The 21342-nt window shown below is 38.2% G+C and overlaps 1 protein-coding gene across 3 annotated transcripts in view; it reads right to left on the minus strand.

The window, feature by feature from the left end:
• SACS (sacsin molecular chaperone) overlaps window positions 1-21342 on the minus strand; it is a 64998-nt gene that overhangs the window by 13353 nt on the left and 30303 nt on the right. For 2 of the 3 annotated variants that reach the window (XM_063331218.1, XM_063331224.1), the window contains 7 exons: window positions 20791-20941; window positions 17774-17861; window positions 14621-14706; window positions 9783-9894; window positions 8342-8488; window positions 5807-7289; window positions 3290-3381 (listed from right to left, as the gene is read on the minus strand). In XM_063331218.1, coding sequence (XP_063187288.1) covers window positions 3290-3381; window positions 5807-7289; window positions 8342-8488; window positions 9783-9894; window positions 14621-14706; window positions 17774-17861; window positions 20791-20941 — 2159 coding nt within the window. Of the gene's footprint in view, window positions 1-3289; window positions 3382-5806; window positions 7290-8341; window positions 8489-9782; window positions 9895-14620; window positions 14707-17773; window positions 17862-20790; window positions 20942-21193; window positions 21216-21342 lie in introns of those variants that run through there. The other variant, XM_063331232.1, reaches the window with a different exon arrangement.

Genomic DNA, 21342 nt, shown 5'->3' on the forward strand with positions numbered 1-21342 from the left:
GACAAAAATGTAAGCAAGACATCTATTTGGATTTCAGATGTTTCTTCCATCTACATAGCACTGCCATTTTCTTAAAAGCAACAGTCCAATTAAATCCAATCTACAGTCCCTGCTCTGCTGGAAATCTATAGCAAGACATCCTTCAGAAAAAAATAGTTTTCATTTCACTTCATGCCTAGAGACCTACACATTCTGTTAGTTTCACTGAACAGAAAACACAGGTAAACACCGCAGCCTTGTGAAAGTGAGAAATACTTGCAGCAGTGAGCCAGCAAGATAAGAATCTACGTAAAAACTAAACTTAAATCCCATTACTTGAGCACAGAGCTTTAGAAATACTGCTTTAAAATTTATACATGTGGAATATACATACTGGAGATCTTCCTACAGCATGGGAATTTATTTTTAAAAAGTATTAAAAAAAGAAAATACTGATCACTTCTGTGTAACATAGCTACAAGGTTTTCTTCATCAATATGTATTTTCCTCTCAACTGTATTTAGAGCTCTTTCATAACTATCTTTTCATAACTATCTTTTGGCAGCTCGATTTGGCAAGTTTTGTTTACAAGAAAGCTAGGGTAATGAAAATAGCTCATCACCAAATTCACACAAATATCAAGCTTCAATCCAAACCAATACATCTTCGGTTAACAACCATACCTGAAAATCCCCAGAGAAGCTGTTGGGCTAGAATATAATCAAAGCCATTTTTAGAAAACATCTTGCGAGTTACACATTAACATACTAAATATAGAAACAGTTATTAACTACCAAAATACAGTACACATTTTAGGAGAGAAAAAGTAAGATCTGGAAAGCATCCCATCTTCCCAAAGAAACAATTTCTTCCCAAAGAAAAAAGTTTCTATTTCTGCAACTGTATCAGGAATCTCTCTGATATCATTCCTACAGCTACGTAAGTAAAATTCTTAAAGAGGCAAAGTTTCAAAGCCTGCCAAGAACCCCTCACATACTTTTTATTTATAATAATGTACAATTTTGATAGTAATGCAGCTGTATTTTACCATTATGCAAAATTTTGGAATTAAGAACAATTTAGGAGGAGGTAGAATAAAAAGTAGAGTGTTACAATCTTGCAAAGGATTATCTAAAAGTCTTTAGGCATTTCTAGAAGATTAAGAAGAACTATACTTGTCATATTCTTTTACAAATGTATGTTCTTCTAATCAGTGAGAGGCATACTTCCAACCAAGAACAAGTTCCTACAGAAATGTCATTCAAAGAAACTGCCAGAGAAATAAGAGAGACAGGAGCAAGACCTCAAATGTGACCAAAAATCTTCCCAGGAACTAAAGAGCCAAGACAGACTTTGTTGCAACTCAGAGACCAAGACTGAAAATGAAGGAATGTCCTAGAAGAACTCAGTAAGGGATTGCTCTATAAATATATAGGGTGAGTTTTTTTCATTTTAGTCACATCTGCTTTTTCTGTTTAAGATGTATTCAAGCATATTGTCTGTCAAACCTCTGTTTTGTTTTGCTCTGTTTTTTAATTTAAGCATGGTTTTGACTGCTTTGTGACATTCACTTGGAGAAAATTATCTAGGACAATACATCTTAAAAGCCAATTTAAGATATCATCATGAGGAACTGGCATTATTCAAAGCGAAGATTCCTGTCTTCCATAAAAATTTTCATCCATCTGATCTTACTGGGGCTGTCTTGATCCTGTTCTTTTAAAGTCCCAGCAATTACTACTCAACAGTAGTTCTTTATGGTTCTATCCCAGATTATGAATATCCACTGTTTGAATACACGATTTAAAGTAGTCACTACTTTCAACAATTTATAGTCTGTATTAAAACAAAACAAAATAAATTAAAAACAGTACCAGGGGAAAGTAAGAGTAAAAAATAATTAAAACAAGCATATTCTACTGCAACAATAGACATAACACCCATCATATAATATGGCCATAAGGCTTGACAATTCTGCTTTTCAGAAAAAAGTTTTTCTTTGTAGTAGTTTCAGACTTGCTCTTCTTCATATTCAAAGAAAGTCCCAGCACTGATTTAATATCTTTTAAACAATTTATAATATTTTAAATATCCACATTATTTACCCTGTGCAACAAGTTACTCCCAGTTCTTTCAGTTTTTTCCTAGATGCTCTGCCATACTTTAAAATTTTATCATCTTAGCTTTTCTATTGTATTTTATAACGAAGTAATTATCAAACCACAGAGAAAGGAGTAAGTTTCCAACTGAACAGGAAGAACAATAAACATAGAACTTATAAAGGAGTGAAGCGTAAAGAAAGTCAGAATACAGACTGAAGAAATACAGAGTGTGACTGAATGACTGAAGACCATGATAAATGGTATCAAGAAAAGCAAATGAACACAATGATTTATAGTATTCTATGCCTGGTCCTAACGGCCTCAGTCTAAAAAACCATTCTGATAAATGGAGCAATTTAAAAAAAAAGAAGAGAGACAAGGATCTTTTTCTGAAAGGCACATTTTCTAGACATTGAAGAATAAGACAGCTCACCATATACTATTTAAAGATAAGCTGGAGTGACTTCTTTGCACCATGTTTACAGAAAAAGACTTCTGAGACTCAAACTTACCGATCAAATGCATAATGAAACACAAGGGTGCAAAGGTAAATACAGACAAACGCTGAGTAGAAAAGAGGCAAAAAAACTTAAATCTGAGGGCTGTTAAACATAGATGCAGCAAACTTCTTCACCAAGTCTTTTGATCAAGATTGGAAGTATTTCAGTAGGTCCACATTGACACAACCATAAGCTATGAAATAAGCCTCAGGGAACACTTGATGAAATTACATGGTCTACAGTACGCTTGAGGCTAGATGCTTAAACTAGTTTCGTCTGGTTTTAAAAAGACACACTGATGTGATCACTTGCGATTGTGAGACAAGAAATGATCCACAATACCAAAACCATGACATAGATACTGCAGATACTACAAACACAACACAGAATTCAGACTGTCTTAAGTGGAGGAATGCTATTTACACAAAATTACTGAACCTTGAATACATGCTTTACTAAGTGAATATCTATTCTTTTACTGCAATTTTTCATCCTCCTTCCATTGCCTTTTTATTAATTTGTAATTTTCATTTGTGTCATTTCCAATTCAAACAACATAGTCTATTTTAAACATATTTTTTTAGACGACCTATTTATTTATGTGAACTCAGTTTCAAAAAAGACATCGCTTTAAGCTTGGATTTAGAACCAGTCTGTTCAACTATTAGCAATCTGTTTCACTATAGGAGAATACAAAAGAGATATTACCTCGGCTTTTGGCAGCTTCTTTCAAAGCAGCTAGAACCTCAGGCTTCAGGTCATCAGAAAGTAACCTTCCTTCCAGGCCAGGAAAGAGTGACCTAAGCACACCACGCACACAAAAAAAACCCAAAACAAAACCAACACAAAAAAAACCAACAAAAAACAAAACACACATTAGCAAAGCATCTAATTTATTTTATGTTGCCGCATAGGAATTACCACCACAGTAATCATCATGGTAGGACAGTCACATGCAAAACAGTTGCTTACATATGCAGAACAGGGCTTTCCGTGGGCCTTTTCTTATAAATGAGAAAATCATATGTTTAGAAGCAGAGGGTAGTAAGAAATTAAAAACTGTTATTAGAAAGTTATTGTCATCTATTTGTATTCTAACAAAAAGAAAATAGCACCCACTATTCTATGTCTCTTAAAGGTTCTATTTGAAAGCATACTAAAAATACAACATGTAATTCTAGGACCTCAAAAGATCTGTGGATTCCGAGAGATGTGCGGACAGCGGTTAAGATTATTATAGACAAGAGTCAGTCTCATCCTGCCCATCCCTCCCCTTCCTTTATGTTAGCACTTAAAACTAAATAATTTTTCTGAGCTTTGGTCTTCCTGAAATGAAAAATAACTATCATCTAGCTTAATTCTGACAGCAGACACGTCAGTTATACATAAACCAACACAGAATCTTTCTTGTTCTTCCACAGGTGTTAACAGAAAGAAATTCATAAGAGCTTATTTCAGCTTTTTAAGAAGGCTCCAAATTTGAATATGCAAAGAGCCAAACTCTCAAGTTTAAAGTGTTTTAAAACATCTAGCATAAGTCATTTATAACATTTATAACATTAGAATTAAAAATAATTACTGAAGGCAAGAAAAGAGGCAAATAAAGCATTACTATTTCAGATTTCTGTATTATCATACCTAGCAAGTAGATTTATGCCTGGTATAGCATGCTTTTGTATCAGTTCTACAGGACTAACCAAACTTAGTCCATTAGCAACAGAACACAATAAGATATAAAGGTATCATTACATTCCCCAAAAAGTATCTTAGTAGTAGTCTGAAGCAGGGCTGCAATTTGTCAGTCTCATCATGGGAATGTTTTGTGTATTATTAGTATACTGGCTTAAATTCTGGAAGGAGAAACAAAGCAGAAGAATAGCAAGAGATAAATCATCTCACAGCAGATGCCAGAGAAAATTTTTTTAACATTATTATTATTATTTTTTAAAGGAGACACAAGAATCACAGGCTCTGAGTACTGTTAATCCTCTGATAAATAATCTGAATTGTCTAGAACAAGAAAGATTATGGGTTTAGAATGTAATAGAAAAAGAACAGAAGCAGGCTTGAAAAAAGCAAACCCCTCTCAAGCAACATGGGAAGACCAGTTACCTGCATCCAGCTCCTTCTCTTGAAGATGTGTTGTCTATACATATATTCAAGCCACAATTTATGCAAGGACCTTATTTGGAGCACTTTTTACCTGGATAACCATCTACATTAGCACACCACAACCCACCTCTACTTCCCATACAAACAGTCCATAGGGCAGTAAAAGCAGCAAAGCACATGCCAAGTGTCACATTCTCTCAAGTTGAAAATTAGTGGAACTCTGAGGGAAAGGAGAAGGATACGGGTAACACTTTATGACCAGAAACAGCTACAGTTAAGGTATCTGGTGTGTCTGAGTGACTTCAACCAGTACCTCGTATGAGATTACTTGGGGAAGGGTCCAGTTTTAAGCTAAAATTTTTTTACATGCATAATCCAGTACGGACATAAAAAAGTAGTAGTCATGCTTTGTCCCCAGTGACCCCAAGCTCACTCATTCCAGCTAACCTGCTCTTTCCTATCCCCTCCCCAGTGTCAGTGCAAGCTTTTTTGGCAGATGAAGTGTGAACCTAATTGGAACGCTGATGCAGCTGGGAAATAAACGAGGACAGCAAAATTAATTGGAGAGGGACTAGAAAGAACAGAAAGAGCAGATGTAGAAGACAAGCCCACTTCTTCCCATGGAAGTATCTTTTTACTTCCTAAAACCAATAAGCGTTTAGTACTAAGCCCTTCACTGAAAGTAAGGGTGTTATGTTTAAAAAAAAAAAAGCCTGAAGCAATCTCAAGCTTCAAGTTTAATAAAAGCTCTTATCAATATCTTATCAATACCTAATTTAATGTACTTCCTACTATGCATGTTTCTAACCTCCTCCTATTGATAATTCTCGGAAGAAAGCTAATTTGAAATACATCCTGCAGTATTCCCCTAAAGCCTAGATCAATCGATTCTTTATAAACTTAACGGCAAGCAGCTGTCAAACTTTTCAAATGAGACACCTGCACACAAACATGTACATATATACAGAAAACTGAGTTCTATCTATGCATTATTCCATTACATTATGGGCTGCCGCATATCGTCTTGTTTGCTGATAAGCAAGTAACAGTCTGAAGCTCTGCTTTGGGATTTAAACTGAAAAAACCCAACAGTATTTAAAATACTAAGTATACCTGGGATATTCTTCTGAGGTTATGTAAACTACATCCTGTTCCGACACAGATGAGGAAAAAGGAATAAAATTTCCATTTTGTAATGGTAAAAGCTCCAATCCAATCAGTTCACTGTAGACTCCATCAGAAAGCACAAATTCTAAGAGATGAAGCTTTTCTTCAGCAGGTCCACTGTGTCCAGATTTCCTTAGTACTTGCCGTACTACAGCAGGAGTCACTTTTTTCACAGCTTTAGCAGTAGAAATAGTAAGATGCACTGCACTAGCAATATTTGCTGGTACCTTGGCAATCTGCTTCCCTGAATTCTGGAGGTAGTTGAGAACAGACTGTGTGTACGCCAAACTCTCATCCATTTCAGAAAAGTGCACCTGTTCCACCTGTATCCACTGATTACTCATTGAGTAAATAACTGTATGCTGGAGCAGCTCTTTAAAGAGAGGTACTACAATTGGTTTCCAAGGTACCCTGATTTTGTTCTCATCAGGCCATAACCTATAAATTCTTTCAGCTGACAATGGAAAATCCGCATTCTTCTCAGTCTCCATTCGTTTGATAGCTTCCAAAATAAGGGTGGTATATGCCTTTGGCACTATATTCACCACAAGAAGATCATTCCACAAAGCTGCTGGATCTCTCCACTGATCCAGCTCTCGCCATTTGATACTCCTCCTATTGTCCGTGAGACCAAAGAAACCACTAACGTGAACTGGGAGTCCAGTTTTGCTTTCTTCACCTGGAGGCAAAGGCAGAAAACAAAATGCTCTTCCTGAAAAGTCTGCCACAGCTCCTTTTTCCTCCTCATTAGTTGATAAAGACATGGCTATTCCAATAGTAGGAACAAATTTCAAGTCATCAGCTAAACTATCCAGTTCAGTACACATTCCTCGACCACCTACACAATTACACACTAACCAAGATGTCTTCTGTGCGTCCTTAACACTCTCATCTTCTACAACTATATTTACATGGTATGTCACACATGTTATACTATTGCTTGGAACTCCCTTACAATACTGATTTATTGCAGTTCCTAAGATCTTGATAGAATTGGGTCTTTCGTGTTTCAAGGCCTTGTTCTCACTAGCGGTTACTCTAAAAATCAGCCTCTCGGTTCCATCAGCTTCCCTAACATGCAATGAAACATCCTGAACACTCTTCAAGAAGAGCAATACTGTGTCTGCATCTGCTCTGAAGGATTCAAACAGCTCCAAAACCTTCTGTTTGTCATAAACGTTGCTGCTAAGTTGGGAAGGCTGCAGACGAAGTGGGAAACGAAAAAAGGTACCAGGAAAGTTTCCATTCTTAAAGGTTTCCTTAGTGCTGCCAAATACACCAATGAATGGAGCAAACTGGTCTGTAAGTTCATTGATTTCCTTGCTATCTTCTTTTAGATTCCAGCACTGGCCTGATTCATGAGGTCCAAAAAGGGTTTGATGGGGATCAAGCATTCCAATCTGGTCACCACTGAAAATACTAGGGACATCTGTATACATAAAAAAGAACACATATTAGTAATCCTAAAACAACATGCTTTTCAAATACAGTCTTAAGGAATAAATTTTAAAAAGGAAAGAAAAAAACCAATGTTATAAAACTGCAATGAACATAGTATAAATCTGATAATGTACAATTCAGTGCTTATTGACAGGAAGAAACAAGCACATCACTATTCTGTGATTAAATATTTGAATTTTAGCAAATCGTGAGCAACAAAAAGTATGATTTTTTCTATTCTATACTTTTATCTTTCCAATATTTTCAGGGGAAAAAAAAAACAATTTAATTTACTAAAGATGTATTCTGTTACATTCATACTTTGCAGATCTTGAAGGCTTGCAAACAGTTATCTTGTACATTTAAAAACATAAATTCCCAGAATTATTAAACCACTGAACTTATTAACTAAGCTTTTATTCATGCTCTACTAGGTACAATATTGTGAAAAAACATCCCGTGTCTTACAAACTCGCTTCACGAGTTACAAATGTTAGTTTAGCAAAACTTTGCCTCTTATCCTGTGCTATTGTAACTACCATGTAGACTGTAAGCACTATTTACACTACATGTTTCTTCTGTACAGCAGTAGAACACTTTGTGAAAATAACAGATTTCAAGACTGAATATTACCAGCTTGTGAAAGAGTACGTACTATATCTCTCAAATGTAAATGTGCATATAACTCTATTATGGAATATCCCTTCTAGCAGAAAATAAAATCATTGCTTATTATGCAAAAAACATGCATAAAAGTTTTGGTCTAGTCTAAATTTTCACACTTCTATTTGCATATCTACCCTATATCATTTCAATGTAAGGGACTAAGTACATAATGATGTTACTAGAAGAAACAAATCTCCTCCAAAAGCCAACTCCAAAAAGTTTCAGAAAAATATGAACGCTTCTTAAGGAAACTTAGCCAGGGATCTAATTTAAAAATGCACTACAGAGAAAATATTAAACGTTTGATAAAGATCTAAAATAATTAAACAATTCAAAACTTCAACACTTTCATTTTAAAATATCTACTGAGAGTACCTGTTATATGATAAACTGAATTAAAGCCAATTCCAAATCTTCCAACTTTCAGGGGATCATCTTTCTTCCTGCTTCTTGCTATTTCCTGTATACCATGCCAGTCCTCAGGGGTGAAAATTGCATCATTGTATGCATAAAATGCTGGCCCTATAATAAATAGGAAAGTGTTAAAAAGATGACAGAAGAAAACCATTTACTGTTAAAAATTTCTAAGAAACAAACTTACAGAACTGAGAAAGTGCTTCTTTAAAGTATGCATGTGCAAATTTAATGGGGAAGCTATAACTCAAGCTGACATCAAATTATGCTTGGGCATGAAAGGAAGGTGTAGAGTTGCAGCAAAAACAAAAGCAAGAAGATAGATTTACCTCTGTACATGGTATTTGAAAGATTCGAAAGAATCAAAAGATTCTTACATAGTATCTACTTCTGGTGTCCACATTTTAATAGAATGATTCTGAAAAAATGAACAGCAAGCAGAAACCAACAAAACTTCTGAAAGAAGCTTCCTGTGGCAAAACGCTTAAACTCAATCTGTTCAGTCCATCAAAAAGATGTTTGAAAGATGGACTGATCACAGTCTATTAATACCTCCACTGGAAGGGAATACATGTCAAGATGTAACAATAACCTATGTCTAGCAAGTAAGACAGACAAATTCAAATTAGAAGACATAATGCGGCTGATTAACAACTGGAAAAAGCTAGAAACAAGTAGCAGCAGACCATTCATCATTGAAATCTTCAAATCATGCCTTTTGGGATGATTACGCAAACTGATTTGATTGACAAATACATAACTGACCCCTATCACACGAAGCCATGTTAGATGATGTAAAAACCTCTGTATGGAGCAAATTTAGTATAAGGGGGAGAGAATAAGAGACGGGGCAGAAAACAGAACTGCCTGGAGAGTGCTGAAATGTAAGGGGCTAGGGTAATCTTTACATTAAGAACTGGAGATAGCTCTCAAAAGGTAGAGGTTAATATGTAAAAAAACTGAACATGATTGTCTAATACCCCAAACATTCTTTTATCCTAAGCCTTACTTATTAGATTTTGTTTACTTGCTCTATTAAAAAAATCCTTTTTTGTATTTTGGGATATGGCGTGAACCCAGGGAAATAAATGCCAGGATACACAGTCACCCTGGGAGAAGTGATTTAGAATGATGCAGCACATGAAGACTTTCCTCAAGGTGGAAGCCATTGGAAAGCTGCTACTGACAACCTGCAAGAAGACAGCGTAAGGCCTTCAATACCAAATACTGGCGTTGGAAAAGAATTATCAACATTATAACATCGCCAAAATATGCACCTAGTAAGGTGGAAGTAGCAACGGAGTCATCCCTATATGGTCATCTCCATACAGCAAGGAGAAAAAACACAGAACCACATGCATATTGAAGAATAATGGCCAAAATTAATAAAAATTATGTTTACCCTGATATTGTGCCATCTCCTTTGACCAGAGCGTTTCCGTTCCATACTGAGTTTCATCATATAAAAACCTAACTTCTGTGGCACCAGCATCTTCTGCATTCTGTATCAGTTCCTGAGACAGCAAAAAAACAAACAAAACCAAAGTATAATGCAGTAATGTTGTACAGATTCTAGGAACGGCTTTAGAACTTAAACCATAGAAAATAATAAGCAACTGTCTCAAGTGTAATTGTTTTCATACTTTTCAACCAAAATAATTTTAGCCAGCTTACCTTAATGAAAATAGACAACATTACAAAAAGAATATTCAGACATATAATAAAAAAGTGATTTGAATTTGGAGCCCAAATACCAGACACAAGCAGTATTTGTAAAGTTTAGAAATAAGCTACTAAACTGTTACTACTATAACTGCATTATCACAAATCAGACACATTTGTGTAAGTCTCAAAACAATGCATGATAGCAGAAGAAAAGAAAAAAAAAATTAAAGTTTACTGTTAAGCCCACACAACAGCTGTAAGACAACAGTGAGGCAATGAGTCGTAAAAAGGCAATACACAGCACTCTTTCTTTACATCAACTGAATTCCATTTAAGTTAACATTTCACAGTATGAACCAACTGTTCACGAGGCATGGTGCTCACTTCTAACACTCCTTCAGCAAAGGTCTGCAAAACAGTTCTGACCAGTAACTCTGTAAATCGTGAACCAACAGAGCTCACCTGTTGAATAAAGCCCATAGACTAGGAGGCGGCTTATGTTGAGACCGAGTATTTGTTTAGTAGTATTAGTAGCGGTGAGAGCTATGGAAAACTCTAATAACTAAAATGTCAGTAAACCAGTTCTGTAAACACTACCATTTAATAAAATTTGCCTATCCGGTCCATTTTCATCAATAGCATTCTACAGTGCAGACACGTAAGCATGATTATAAATACCTACAGGATTAGAGCTTCACACAATGCTCTGTTTACACTGAATCATCAAAGTGTATCAGGGCTCCAAAGACACACACTCATACATACATATACACATGTACACACATGTGTGTATGTTTGTGTGGGTATATCTAAGTTTGGCATAAGGAAGTATCTGAGCTAAATTGAAAAGCTATGCAGGTACATCACACCACATCCAATGTATTCATACAACAAAAATTTCACTCAATTATGCATAAAAATAAAAGACTTGCTAGCAAGATGAATCTTTACTTTAAAAATGCATCAACTAGCAGCAGATATTTCAGATTAGGTTGCATTCCAATATACTCTTGACAATAAAATAAGCTCACTGTTATCTAGTATCAAAAACATAACCCCTCAATTTTTCACTTTGTGACAGTATGTTCAGTCCATAAGGCGTATCACACATATAACCAAAAGATATTGTTTATATCTTTATATTTTATATCTTTATATCACGCCAGGCTTGATGAGGCTCTGAGCAATCTGATCTAGTTGAAGATGTCCCTGCTTACTGCAGGGGGGTTGGGCTAGATGACCTTTAAAGATCCCTTCCAACCCAACACATTCTAGGATTCTGTATTGATACTTCTACATAATTTTGAAGCGAGATGAGATAACAAGAAATATACCCACAGTTCAGCATACATAATACATTTTTAAAGAATCTCCATGACGTATTTAATTACAAAAAACACACAATTCTTCTTCTAAAAGAATAATTACAGCAATCATTCGAAAAGATACAGAAAGATAGCAAAAGCCTCTAGAAATATTAAATAATAAGTATGGAAACCACCACGTAGTCAGAGATTTGCATTCATGCTGTGGCACATGGAATATCTGCTACATTCAGCTGTAACAGCATTGTATTTGAAGAATCCAAACAGTGAAATCCATTTTAATAGATCAGCAAAATTCCTGGTAGTAATGCCTCCCTACCAGTCTGTTAACTCTAAATTGCAAACCATGAAAAGAGGAACATATCTACTTTCAGATTTACCTATCTGATTTCTAAGGACAGGTCCTATTTCTTCACATTGGAATGAAAAAATTAATTTAAATTGTTAAGAAGGTCTGAACGTTTCATGATTCAAATGCACCTTGCGGATTCAACTAGTACTGGGAAATAGTAGAAAGGTAGGCACCCATCCTATGAATGGACACTGCTCGGAACACATCCAGGAGGCGGTTTGGCAAAACAATTGAAGATACGCTTATCTGAAGCATTCACATTAAAAATAATCAACTTCTAGTTCCACGGTTGCAAAGAAAACCTTCCAAGAGACAGCAGGAACTCTAATCATCTGTCACCATTTGTATTGGTGTGTTTTATATACATAAATAGATATATACATTTATCTGTACCAAATCCTATTAGTTAGAACCTAGTATTCCCATACACTAAGGAAATGAATCTCCTAACATCTATGTGATGAAGCATTCTGGATGAGAAGTTTAACATTGAACTATGAACTAATCAAACCAGATGCTCTTCAAAAAAAACAAACTGGCACTTCCAGACATTAGCATAGAAAACTACAATAAATTAGACAAATCATCTTCTACATGTACCTGTATTTCCCCTTGTGGGACTTCAGAATTTAGAATGATCTGCATTTTTTCAGATCATAGAATCACAGAAGGGGGCCTTTAAAGATCATCAAGTCCAACCCCTTGCCATGGGCAGGGACATCTTTCACTAAACTGGCTGCTCAAAGCCTCATCCAACCCGACCTTCAAAACTTCCAATGATGGGGCATCCACAACTTCTCCAGGCAACCTCTTCCAGTGTCTCGCCATCCTCAGAGTAAAATATTTCTCCCTTATATCCAATCTAAACCTACCCTCTTTCAGTTTAAAACCATTGCTTCTTGTCCTGTCACTACACAGGCCTTGGTATAAAGTCTCTCTCCATCTTTCTTACAAGCCTTTTTTGTATGCTGAAAGGCCACAATAAGGTCCCACCAGAGCCTTCTCTTCTCCAGGCTGAACAATCACAACTCTCTCAGCCCTTCTTCAGAGGAGACGTGTTCCAGCCATGTCTAAAGTAAGGTGATGTGAACTCCACCTACCAGTCCACCATCCTATTTACTGAAATGTTTTTTAGTTCTTAAATCAATGTTATCATTTCCATTGTTAGGCTTGTATACATAACATTCAAATGTGGAGCATCACAACATAACGTGCCCCACTGTTGCATACTTTGAAGTCTCCATGACCAACGATAAAACACCATGAAGAACCCTAACCTCAGTTCAGAAAATCCTGTGACATTCTTTTGTAATAGGATCCAATGTCTAGACTAAAAATGTTTTTCAGCCCATACAAACCTGATGTGTTCATTATTCTTATCACTCTAGAGTAAATCTCGCAAAAGCTACTCAAAGATCCCCATCTTAAAAATGCTCTTAATCTAATGATAAAACTTTGTGACGCTGTCAAAGTTCACCGAGGAAAATATACTTAGCCACCCAGAAATTCTACAGCAAAATCTTATATTAATGTCTCCAGTTTACCCCAATCTTATACTAAAATAACCCCTCCCAAAGAATTGTATATAGTATTATTCATTAATGACTTGGATGATGGGACAGAGTGTATCCTCAGCAAGTTCACCGATGATACCAAACTGGGTGGGGTGGCTGACACTCCGGAGGGCCATGCTGCCATCCAGCATGACCTGGACAGGCTGGAGAGCTGGGCAGAGAAGAACCTAATGAGGTTCAACAAAAACAAGTGTAGAGTCTTGCACCTGGGGAGGAAGAATGCTAAGCACCAGTATAGGTTAGGGGTGGACCTGCTGGGAAGCAGCTCTGAGGAGAAGGATCTGGGGGTCCTGGTAGACAGTAAATTATCCATGAGCCAACAATGTGCCCTTGTTGCCAAAAAGGCCAATGGAATCCTGGGCTGCATAGGGAAGAGTGTGGCCAGTAGGTCGAAGGAGGTCATTCTCCCCCTCTACTCTGCAGTGGTGAGGCCACATCTGGAGTACTGCATCCAGTTTTGGGCTCCCCAGTTCAAGAGGGACAGGGAACTGCTGGAGAGAGTCCAGCGGGGGGCAACAAAGATGATTGAGGGACTGGAGCATCTCCCTTATAAGGAAAGGCTGAGAGAGCTGGGACTCTTTAGCCTGGAGAAGAGAAGGCTGAGGGGAGACCTTATTATGGCATACAAGTATCTAAAGGGTGGGCTGAAAGAGGATGGAGCCAGACTCTTTTCATTGGTTCCCAGTGACAGGACGAGGGGCAATGGGCACAAGCTGGAACATAGGAAGTTCCGCTCAAATATAAGAAAAAGCTTCTTTACAGTGAGGGTGACAGAGCACTGGAACAGCCTGCCCATGGAGGTTGTGGAGTTCCCTTCTCTGGAGACATTCAAGACCCGCCTGGATGCAGTCCTGAGTGCTGCGCTCTAGGCAGTCCTGCTTTAGCAGGGGAGTTGGACTAGATGATCTCTAGAGGTCCCTTCCAACTCTGAAGTTTCTGTGATTCTGTGATTATGTGGTTTTACCATAGCTTACAGCAGAGATGAACAATAAAGTAACAAGCAAAATAAACATTTTTGATATCTTGCTCACATTAAATACATCGTGAAGTCTCTGACTGAATTGTAACAGCTTCATTTCATCTCTATTTCTTTATAAATTACAATGGCATCTGTGACAAGCAAACTCAGATACGTTAAACACACACACACAAAAAGCCACGCAATTCACTTCACTTTGTCCACAGAAATGGAAACATGGATCTCCTGCGCTAGAATGAATATCTAATGAGGTATGACAACTGCAAGATTTGCTGAAAACTGTTAAACTAATGGTATTATGTCATGCATATTAAATGACTGCTAAAAATACCATTTGTTTTATACCTTAAGAATCTGTCCTCCCTCTGGGTATCTTCGTAAAATATCCTTGAGAAAATCAACAAGTGGTGGAGTTGTTTGTCCAAAACGACCTAAAAAACAAGCAAATAAAAAATAACCTGTGTATTGTGCTACTTAATTTCAGATTAATTACTTAATTGTGCGCTTAATTTCAGAATAAAAAAACCCAAACACCTCACTAAACAATTACTGGGAATTTTAAAAAAAAAAATTTGAACTAACTCAAGGCCTGATACTGTAAAATCTTGTATTTCAAACATCAACTGTAAAAATACTACACTATACATCTTTTTATTAAAAAAAATAAAATGGCTATCTTTATGTTAATGTCAGCGTGCTGCTTCACATCTGGATGAAAGAAATTTGGGGTCTTTGCATCTGTTATACCCCAACTCCAACTGCTGGATGTTCAAGTACAGCAACTGCTAAAGGACTACTAGTATTTTTAAGTAGCAGGGCTGTATTCTAGGGCAGCAATAGATCTAACTTTTTCTTAGTCAGTGATAATCCCTACTGACAGCTACACACAGGCACAGTATACTTTGGCTCTAGCGCACGCTTCCTGTTCTGGCATACGGTGGTGCTGGGCCTGGTGCTAACTTTTCTGTATCCTGTGCTTAGCACAGGAGGGGAAAAAAAAGAGTCTCAAAAAGGTACTAACAAGTGTTATGAAGTTCTGCTCTAGAAGAAAGAGTCTATCACAGAATGAATGGATCAATAATCTTCAATTCAAACTCCAGCCTGAGACTAAAGAGTAGCTCCCTAAACCCAAACCCGTAAAACATGTGCTTCAAATATTAAAGATGCAATTCCCACAAGGAAAACAGACTCTACTGATGCTCCATCTATCACTTCCCTTTAAAGTTTATTAAAAGTACTTATTCCGTCTCTCTCCCTCTCCTTCCGCATATATGTGTGTTTATGAAGTACACAGATTCAAAAACACGTATTATATATATCATGGAAACGAACACAGAATACTTAGCAATGTGGAAAAAAGGGTATAGGTATGAGACATTTATTTGCTGAGAAAACATCAAGTAAAAACGTCAAACATCTTGTCTTTACAAAATTTTCATATCACCCTTTATTTAAGGTAACTTAATAGCATCAATTAAAAAAAAAACAACAAGAAATTGCAATGTACAGCTCAGAGTGTGGAAAGTACTTTATAATTTTTGTTATTATTTTTACAGTATATAGAAGTATATGAAAGTCAACACGCAATATGCAAACTTCCAAAATAAGGTGAACTGATCAACAGTAGGAAAGTTTGGGTGTTTCTTTTCTTAGGAAAAATTCTCTAAGAATCAAGAAACCAATCTTCTCTAAGTCTAACTTGGGCAGGCAGACGTAAGTGTTTAAACAACGCATTTCACCATGGAAACCACAAAGCCAGACAAGTAACTTTTAAGTGATAGGACTGAAGACAGACATTATTCTAACTCTTTATGTCTAAGAGCAGGGCTGCTCTATGTATGTCACAAAAATTACTCTATCTTGAGATCATGACTTACTGCATCCTGTCAAAGGCTGAAGTGATTTTTCTTGAGTATTAGAGCTGGTCATGTTTAACACAAAACTGGTTCCACAAATCTTAAGGGTAAACTTCTTCCTGTGGGGTCTCCATCCTTGGAGGCTTTCCAAACTGGACCAGATCAACCCTTGAGCAACCTGGTCTACCCTCAGAGCTGACCCTGCTTTGTGTAGAAAGTTGGAATAGAGACCTCCTGATGTCCCTTCCAACATGAATTATTTTGCGATCACATGAAAAGTTTATGAATTCTTTGGTAGACACCAGTGCTGAACAAACACAGAGGTGACACGCGTGATCTTCAGAGTACTTCAGCAACCAATATGCTTGGCTCTACTGACCATGCACTTCCTGAAGTTCAAAATTCAGAGCCTTCCTTGATTCACCTGCTGTAAGGAAAAATCTCAGAACTGAAAGACTCCAGAATGAACACAAAAGGCTGGTACTAAAGCCCTCAGATCTTTTAGATTGACTTACATCAGAGTTGTGGGTCAGAAAAAGTTAAGTGCTTTACCTAGACATGGACTGCTTAGAGTGATATCTCTAAGAAAAGCTCACAGACAAATATTCCATTCCTAGGCACAAACAACAGCAACGGTTTTTCTTTCCCATGAAAGATTTCTTAGGGCTACTACACTATCTTGTCCATACACTTGCACAGCAAAAAATCAGCTCAGAGAAGAAATTGATCTCATTGGTCTATCACAGCCTACATACAGCAAAAAATTATCAAACAGTCAAGAATAAGAGAAAGAAAAACATTTGATGCCATAGAGCTATGCGGCCCGCTTCCACGGGTATTTTCTAACCATTGCAGGTTCTAGGGAATGTGAACATGAACTTCTGGCTAATATAGAAATGCTTCATATCCCTCTGTCACTAGAAAACCATCAGCCAGTACACTCATAGCTGATATAACTAAGAAATAAAACATTTTGTGACACCAAATAAAATACCTGCATGAAAAGAAGGGCTTCCTTCTTCATCCTACCATTCCATTAGCATTTATTTCGTTCCCCTACATTAATGCTAGCAACCAAGTAACATAATCATTACACATTTTAATCAGAACACTTCTGAAGATATTCAGGTATCATAATCTAACTCAAGATACCATATAAACAGATATACCTGCAATTTTTGTAATAAAAATGAACTAAACATACAGAATTAAAAGAAAAACAAATGAACAAGAAAAAAAATCAGAGGCAATCAAAAGCTCTTTACCAGTGGTATAGTTTTCTATACTGAAAAGATAACTTTTCAGTATCTGAATTGCTTAAAAGTATTCAGCTTATTTTATATGAGACAAGGCAGCTATTAACACTACTGCAAGGCCGGTTTTATTGATTCTAAAGGACAGCAATATTCTAATTTCTACACATGAAATTACAAAGAAAAAATTAAAACACCAACGCACTTAAAAAGAGAAGTTCAGTTTTCTTGGAGCAGAACGAAAAGAACAAGTGAAGGGATACCTAGGACTTAGAAGAAAAATAACTGCTTCCCATCTAAAGAGGAGAATAATTTCTGTTAACTCCAGACTGTTGTTCAAAAATGCTTTGACCTTTCAGTTTATAAACAGAGACAAGTATTTTTCATACCTCCTCCTTTCAACCCTTTTGACTGAAGCTTCAGAAAAACTTGATTTTGAGACTTCTGAAGATCCACAATCTTGGTACCATCAAATAACTGAAATAAAAAATAAGACAGATCTTGATCAGAACATTCTGCAGCATAAGTAGTTTACTGCAGCTTCATTTCCTACATTCTATGAAGTCTGGTTTTATCTAAAAGTATACAAATACTCTGAAATATCCAGTATTCAGTTTGAGCAGCACTGTCAGTCCCTGAGGTCTAGGATGGCCTCCTTTGACTAATGATACTCTTCAGATGAAGTATCAGTTTGTCAGCAACGCGATCAAAAAAACCGGCCAAACAAATCAGGTGGAAAAATGCCTACAGAAGCATACGAAGAGCAAGACATGGCCTCCTGTTTTCACATTTGAAAAGTTCTATATTCTGGGAACTTCTTGGAAGCATACAACTAAAAGAGTTATTGTTCTAAGGTGCAAGCCTATAAAGAAAACATACATACAGGAAGTATGTGGTGTATGTACTCCAAAAAGTACATATGGGTATGCAATTTCACAGGAGTTTTAAACTAAGTAGTATCAGCTCAAAGCAGCTAGTAATACAGAATGCTTAGAGGCAAAAGTGTATCACAGAAACACCCCTGAAAAATTTGACAGCCTCAACTCCCCATTACCTCTATATGCAGACCTATGGACTCACTGGGAACATCACAGAGAAACTGGAGCAAACTAAGCAACAAATTCCTTAGTAGCCACTGGTAAACTATTTAGTAAACATGGCGCATTATGGTTTTGCTGCAATTCTAGTTTCATATTATATGTGTGTCCCAGTCATATATGATACGATGCTAAAATAGTCATATACACCATGACGTTATCCTGCATACCACAGTAACAATTGCACGAGTAGAAGTTGTGCTGTGCTAATCAGAAACTTAACCAATTCAAATTAGTTTCCATTTATAGTTAACTATATTAAAATTTTATTATGTGAAATTATATTATTATATTAGTCTCAGTTTTTAGCAAAGTTCAAGACTATTTCCTCACTTCAATGGGCAAAACCAAATCACTAGAAAGAAGCAGGTGCTTACACAGACATAGATGCTTACAATCTAACTACATTTAATAAGCAAAAGACAGTTCTAGTCCACAGTATGTAGCCATAATTTAAAAACATTGTAAGAAAAAATTACATCCCTTTTTACTTAAGCCAGTTTTAAATAGTACTTAGAACAACAACGTGTTTATTGTAAATTCCTACATAAATCTTGTCTCAAGATGTAAAACAGCTTAAACTGGGTATAACACCCACTCAAGACTCACTAAAATAAAGAATTCACAGAATGCTCTAACACATCACCAAGCATTAAAGGGATAGAATAACCAAATCTTCTCAGGTAGGATTTTTGTAGCAAAACACCAGCAGAAGATAGAAGAATGAATAGATTCCAAGTTTAACACTGTAAGGAACTATGAGAGAACGAGATACTGGATTTTACTTAATGTCTGTAACTTGCAAGTAATGGAAAAAAGATCTACTGATGAATATTCTACTACCTCAGTAAATTAAAAAATAACTTGATCCCAGTAGACAGGAGTTCAAAAGTTTATAAAGGATTTTCAAAACTGCTACAGTACGAATATTCTCACATGTATTTTAGTTTAATATTTAAAAAAAAAAAAGAATAGCTATTACAGTTTGCTTACTGACTGTTCCCTGCCAAAAGATAGTTTTCTGTGCCAGAGTGCTACTCAGATCTTCAGTTACAGGCACATTTTAGAAAGTGATACACAGACCTCCTTCCTCCCAAAACAGGAAGGCCTGGAGAGAACAAAATCAAGGACACACAAAACCAGGCAGGAAAATAAAAGATAAAGTACGTGGGCGGTCTGTTTCAAACCTGAGCACTCAAAGATTACTTGTGTTCCCCATGTAGGTTCTTAAAAGCTTCTTGAGCAATACAACTACTAACATCTAATTCTTTCCTAGCATCATAGAATGTTCTGGGTTGGAAGAGACCTTAAAGATCATCACATCCAACCCTCCCTGCAGGGACATCTTCCACTACAGCAGGTTGCTCAAAGCCTTGCCCTATCTGACCTTGAAAACTTCCAATGATGGGGCATCCACAACTTCTCTGGGCAACCTGTTCCAGTGTCTCGCCATCCTCAGAGTAAAATATTTCTTCCTTACGTCCAATTGAAACCTATCCTCTTTCAGTTTAAAACCATTGCCCCTTGTCCTGTCACTATACAGGCCTTGGTATAAAGCCTCTCTCCATCTTTCCTATAAGCCCTTTTTGTATGTTGAAAGGCCGCAATGAGGTGTCACCACAGCCGCCTTCTCCTTTATGCACTGGCAAGCCCCCTTGTGATGTTTAACCCTGATTTCCAACCTCCTCTCTCTCCCCTTCTTGCCTCTACCCATCCTACCCCACCCATATCTCCAGGTGCCCGTTTCCCAGGAGCGTGGCTAGAAGCACACCAAGCAGTACTGAAACGGTGACACCAGGCTGCTGCCTTCAACAGAACGAGGTCATTCATTCATTCATTCATCTCCCTCCCCTGTACCCAGACCTCAATTTTTAACTTGTAAAAGCTTCCTGTCATGGTAACGTCAACTCTGCTGTTGAAGCTGGCGAGCAGGCAGAAAATTAAAGATGGAAAGGACGCCAGCACACACACATCAGTGCTCCCAGGCGAATCTTATGCTCCCCCCCACCCCCGCCAAAGAAGTAAGGATAAAGCACATGGATTACGTCAGGAAGAGACACAAAAACTCCAATGATAAGAGCTGGCACCATCAAGAGAAGTACAAGGGTTACCTGCTTCTCCAAACCATGCTTCCCATGAGAAGCCCCCACCCGAGGCCGCACGCACGCCCCGCTGCCCACCCACCAGAAGACCTGGCAAGATGCAGAAGGCCGCCGGGTGGGGACTTCATCCCCACGGCGGTGCGAGAGGCCACCGGAGAAGCGGAGGTGCCCCCGCCGCCCCCCGCCCGCCCCGCCGCGCCCCCTCACCTCTCTCCCGCGGTGCCACAGCCGCTGCTCGGCGCGGGGGAAGCCGCCTTCCGCCTCCACCCGCGCCTTCACGTCCCCCACAGCCGCGGAAGGCGGCAGCTCGAAGGTCCTGCAGCCCAGGCAGTCATGGAGGACGGTCACCCGGGCCAGCCTGCGACAGACAACACGACAGACACCAGCTGAAGAAAGAGACACGCAACGCCCCTGCCCCGCCGCCCACTCGCCCTCCCCCTCGGGCGCCCCGGAGGCCCGGGACGGGTGCCGGAGCCGGGGAGAGCACAGGGATGAGCAAGCAACCGCTTGCCCCCCACTCCGCGGGGAAAGGAGCCGCCGGGCCTGCGAGCGGAGCGGTTCCCGCAGCACCGCACGCCCGCGGCCCCCCGTCCGTCCCGCCGTCACTCACATGCCGTCCGCTGCACACAAAGGACCGTTAGCTGCCGTCGCCGCCGCTCCCCACACGGGGAAGGGGTGGGGCCCGCACCGCGGAGGAAGAGGAAGGAGGGGAGGAGGCTGCGAGCGGAGAAGCCGCCCTAAAAGCGGCGGCTGCGGGCA

The sequence above is a fragment of the Chroicocephalus ridibundus genome, chromosome 1, assembly GCF_963924245.1.
Source record: "Chroicocephalus ridibundus chromosome 1, bChrRid1.1, whole genome shotgun sequence".
NCBI classification, from domain to species: domain Eukaryota; kingdom Metazoa; phylum Chordata; class Aves; order Charadriiformes; family Laridae; genus Chroicocephalus; species Chroicocephalus ridibundus.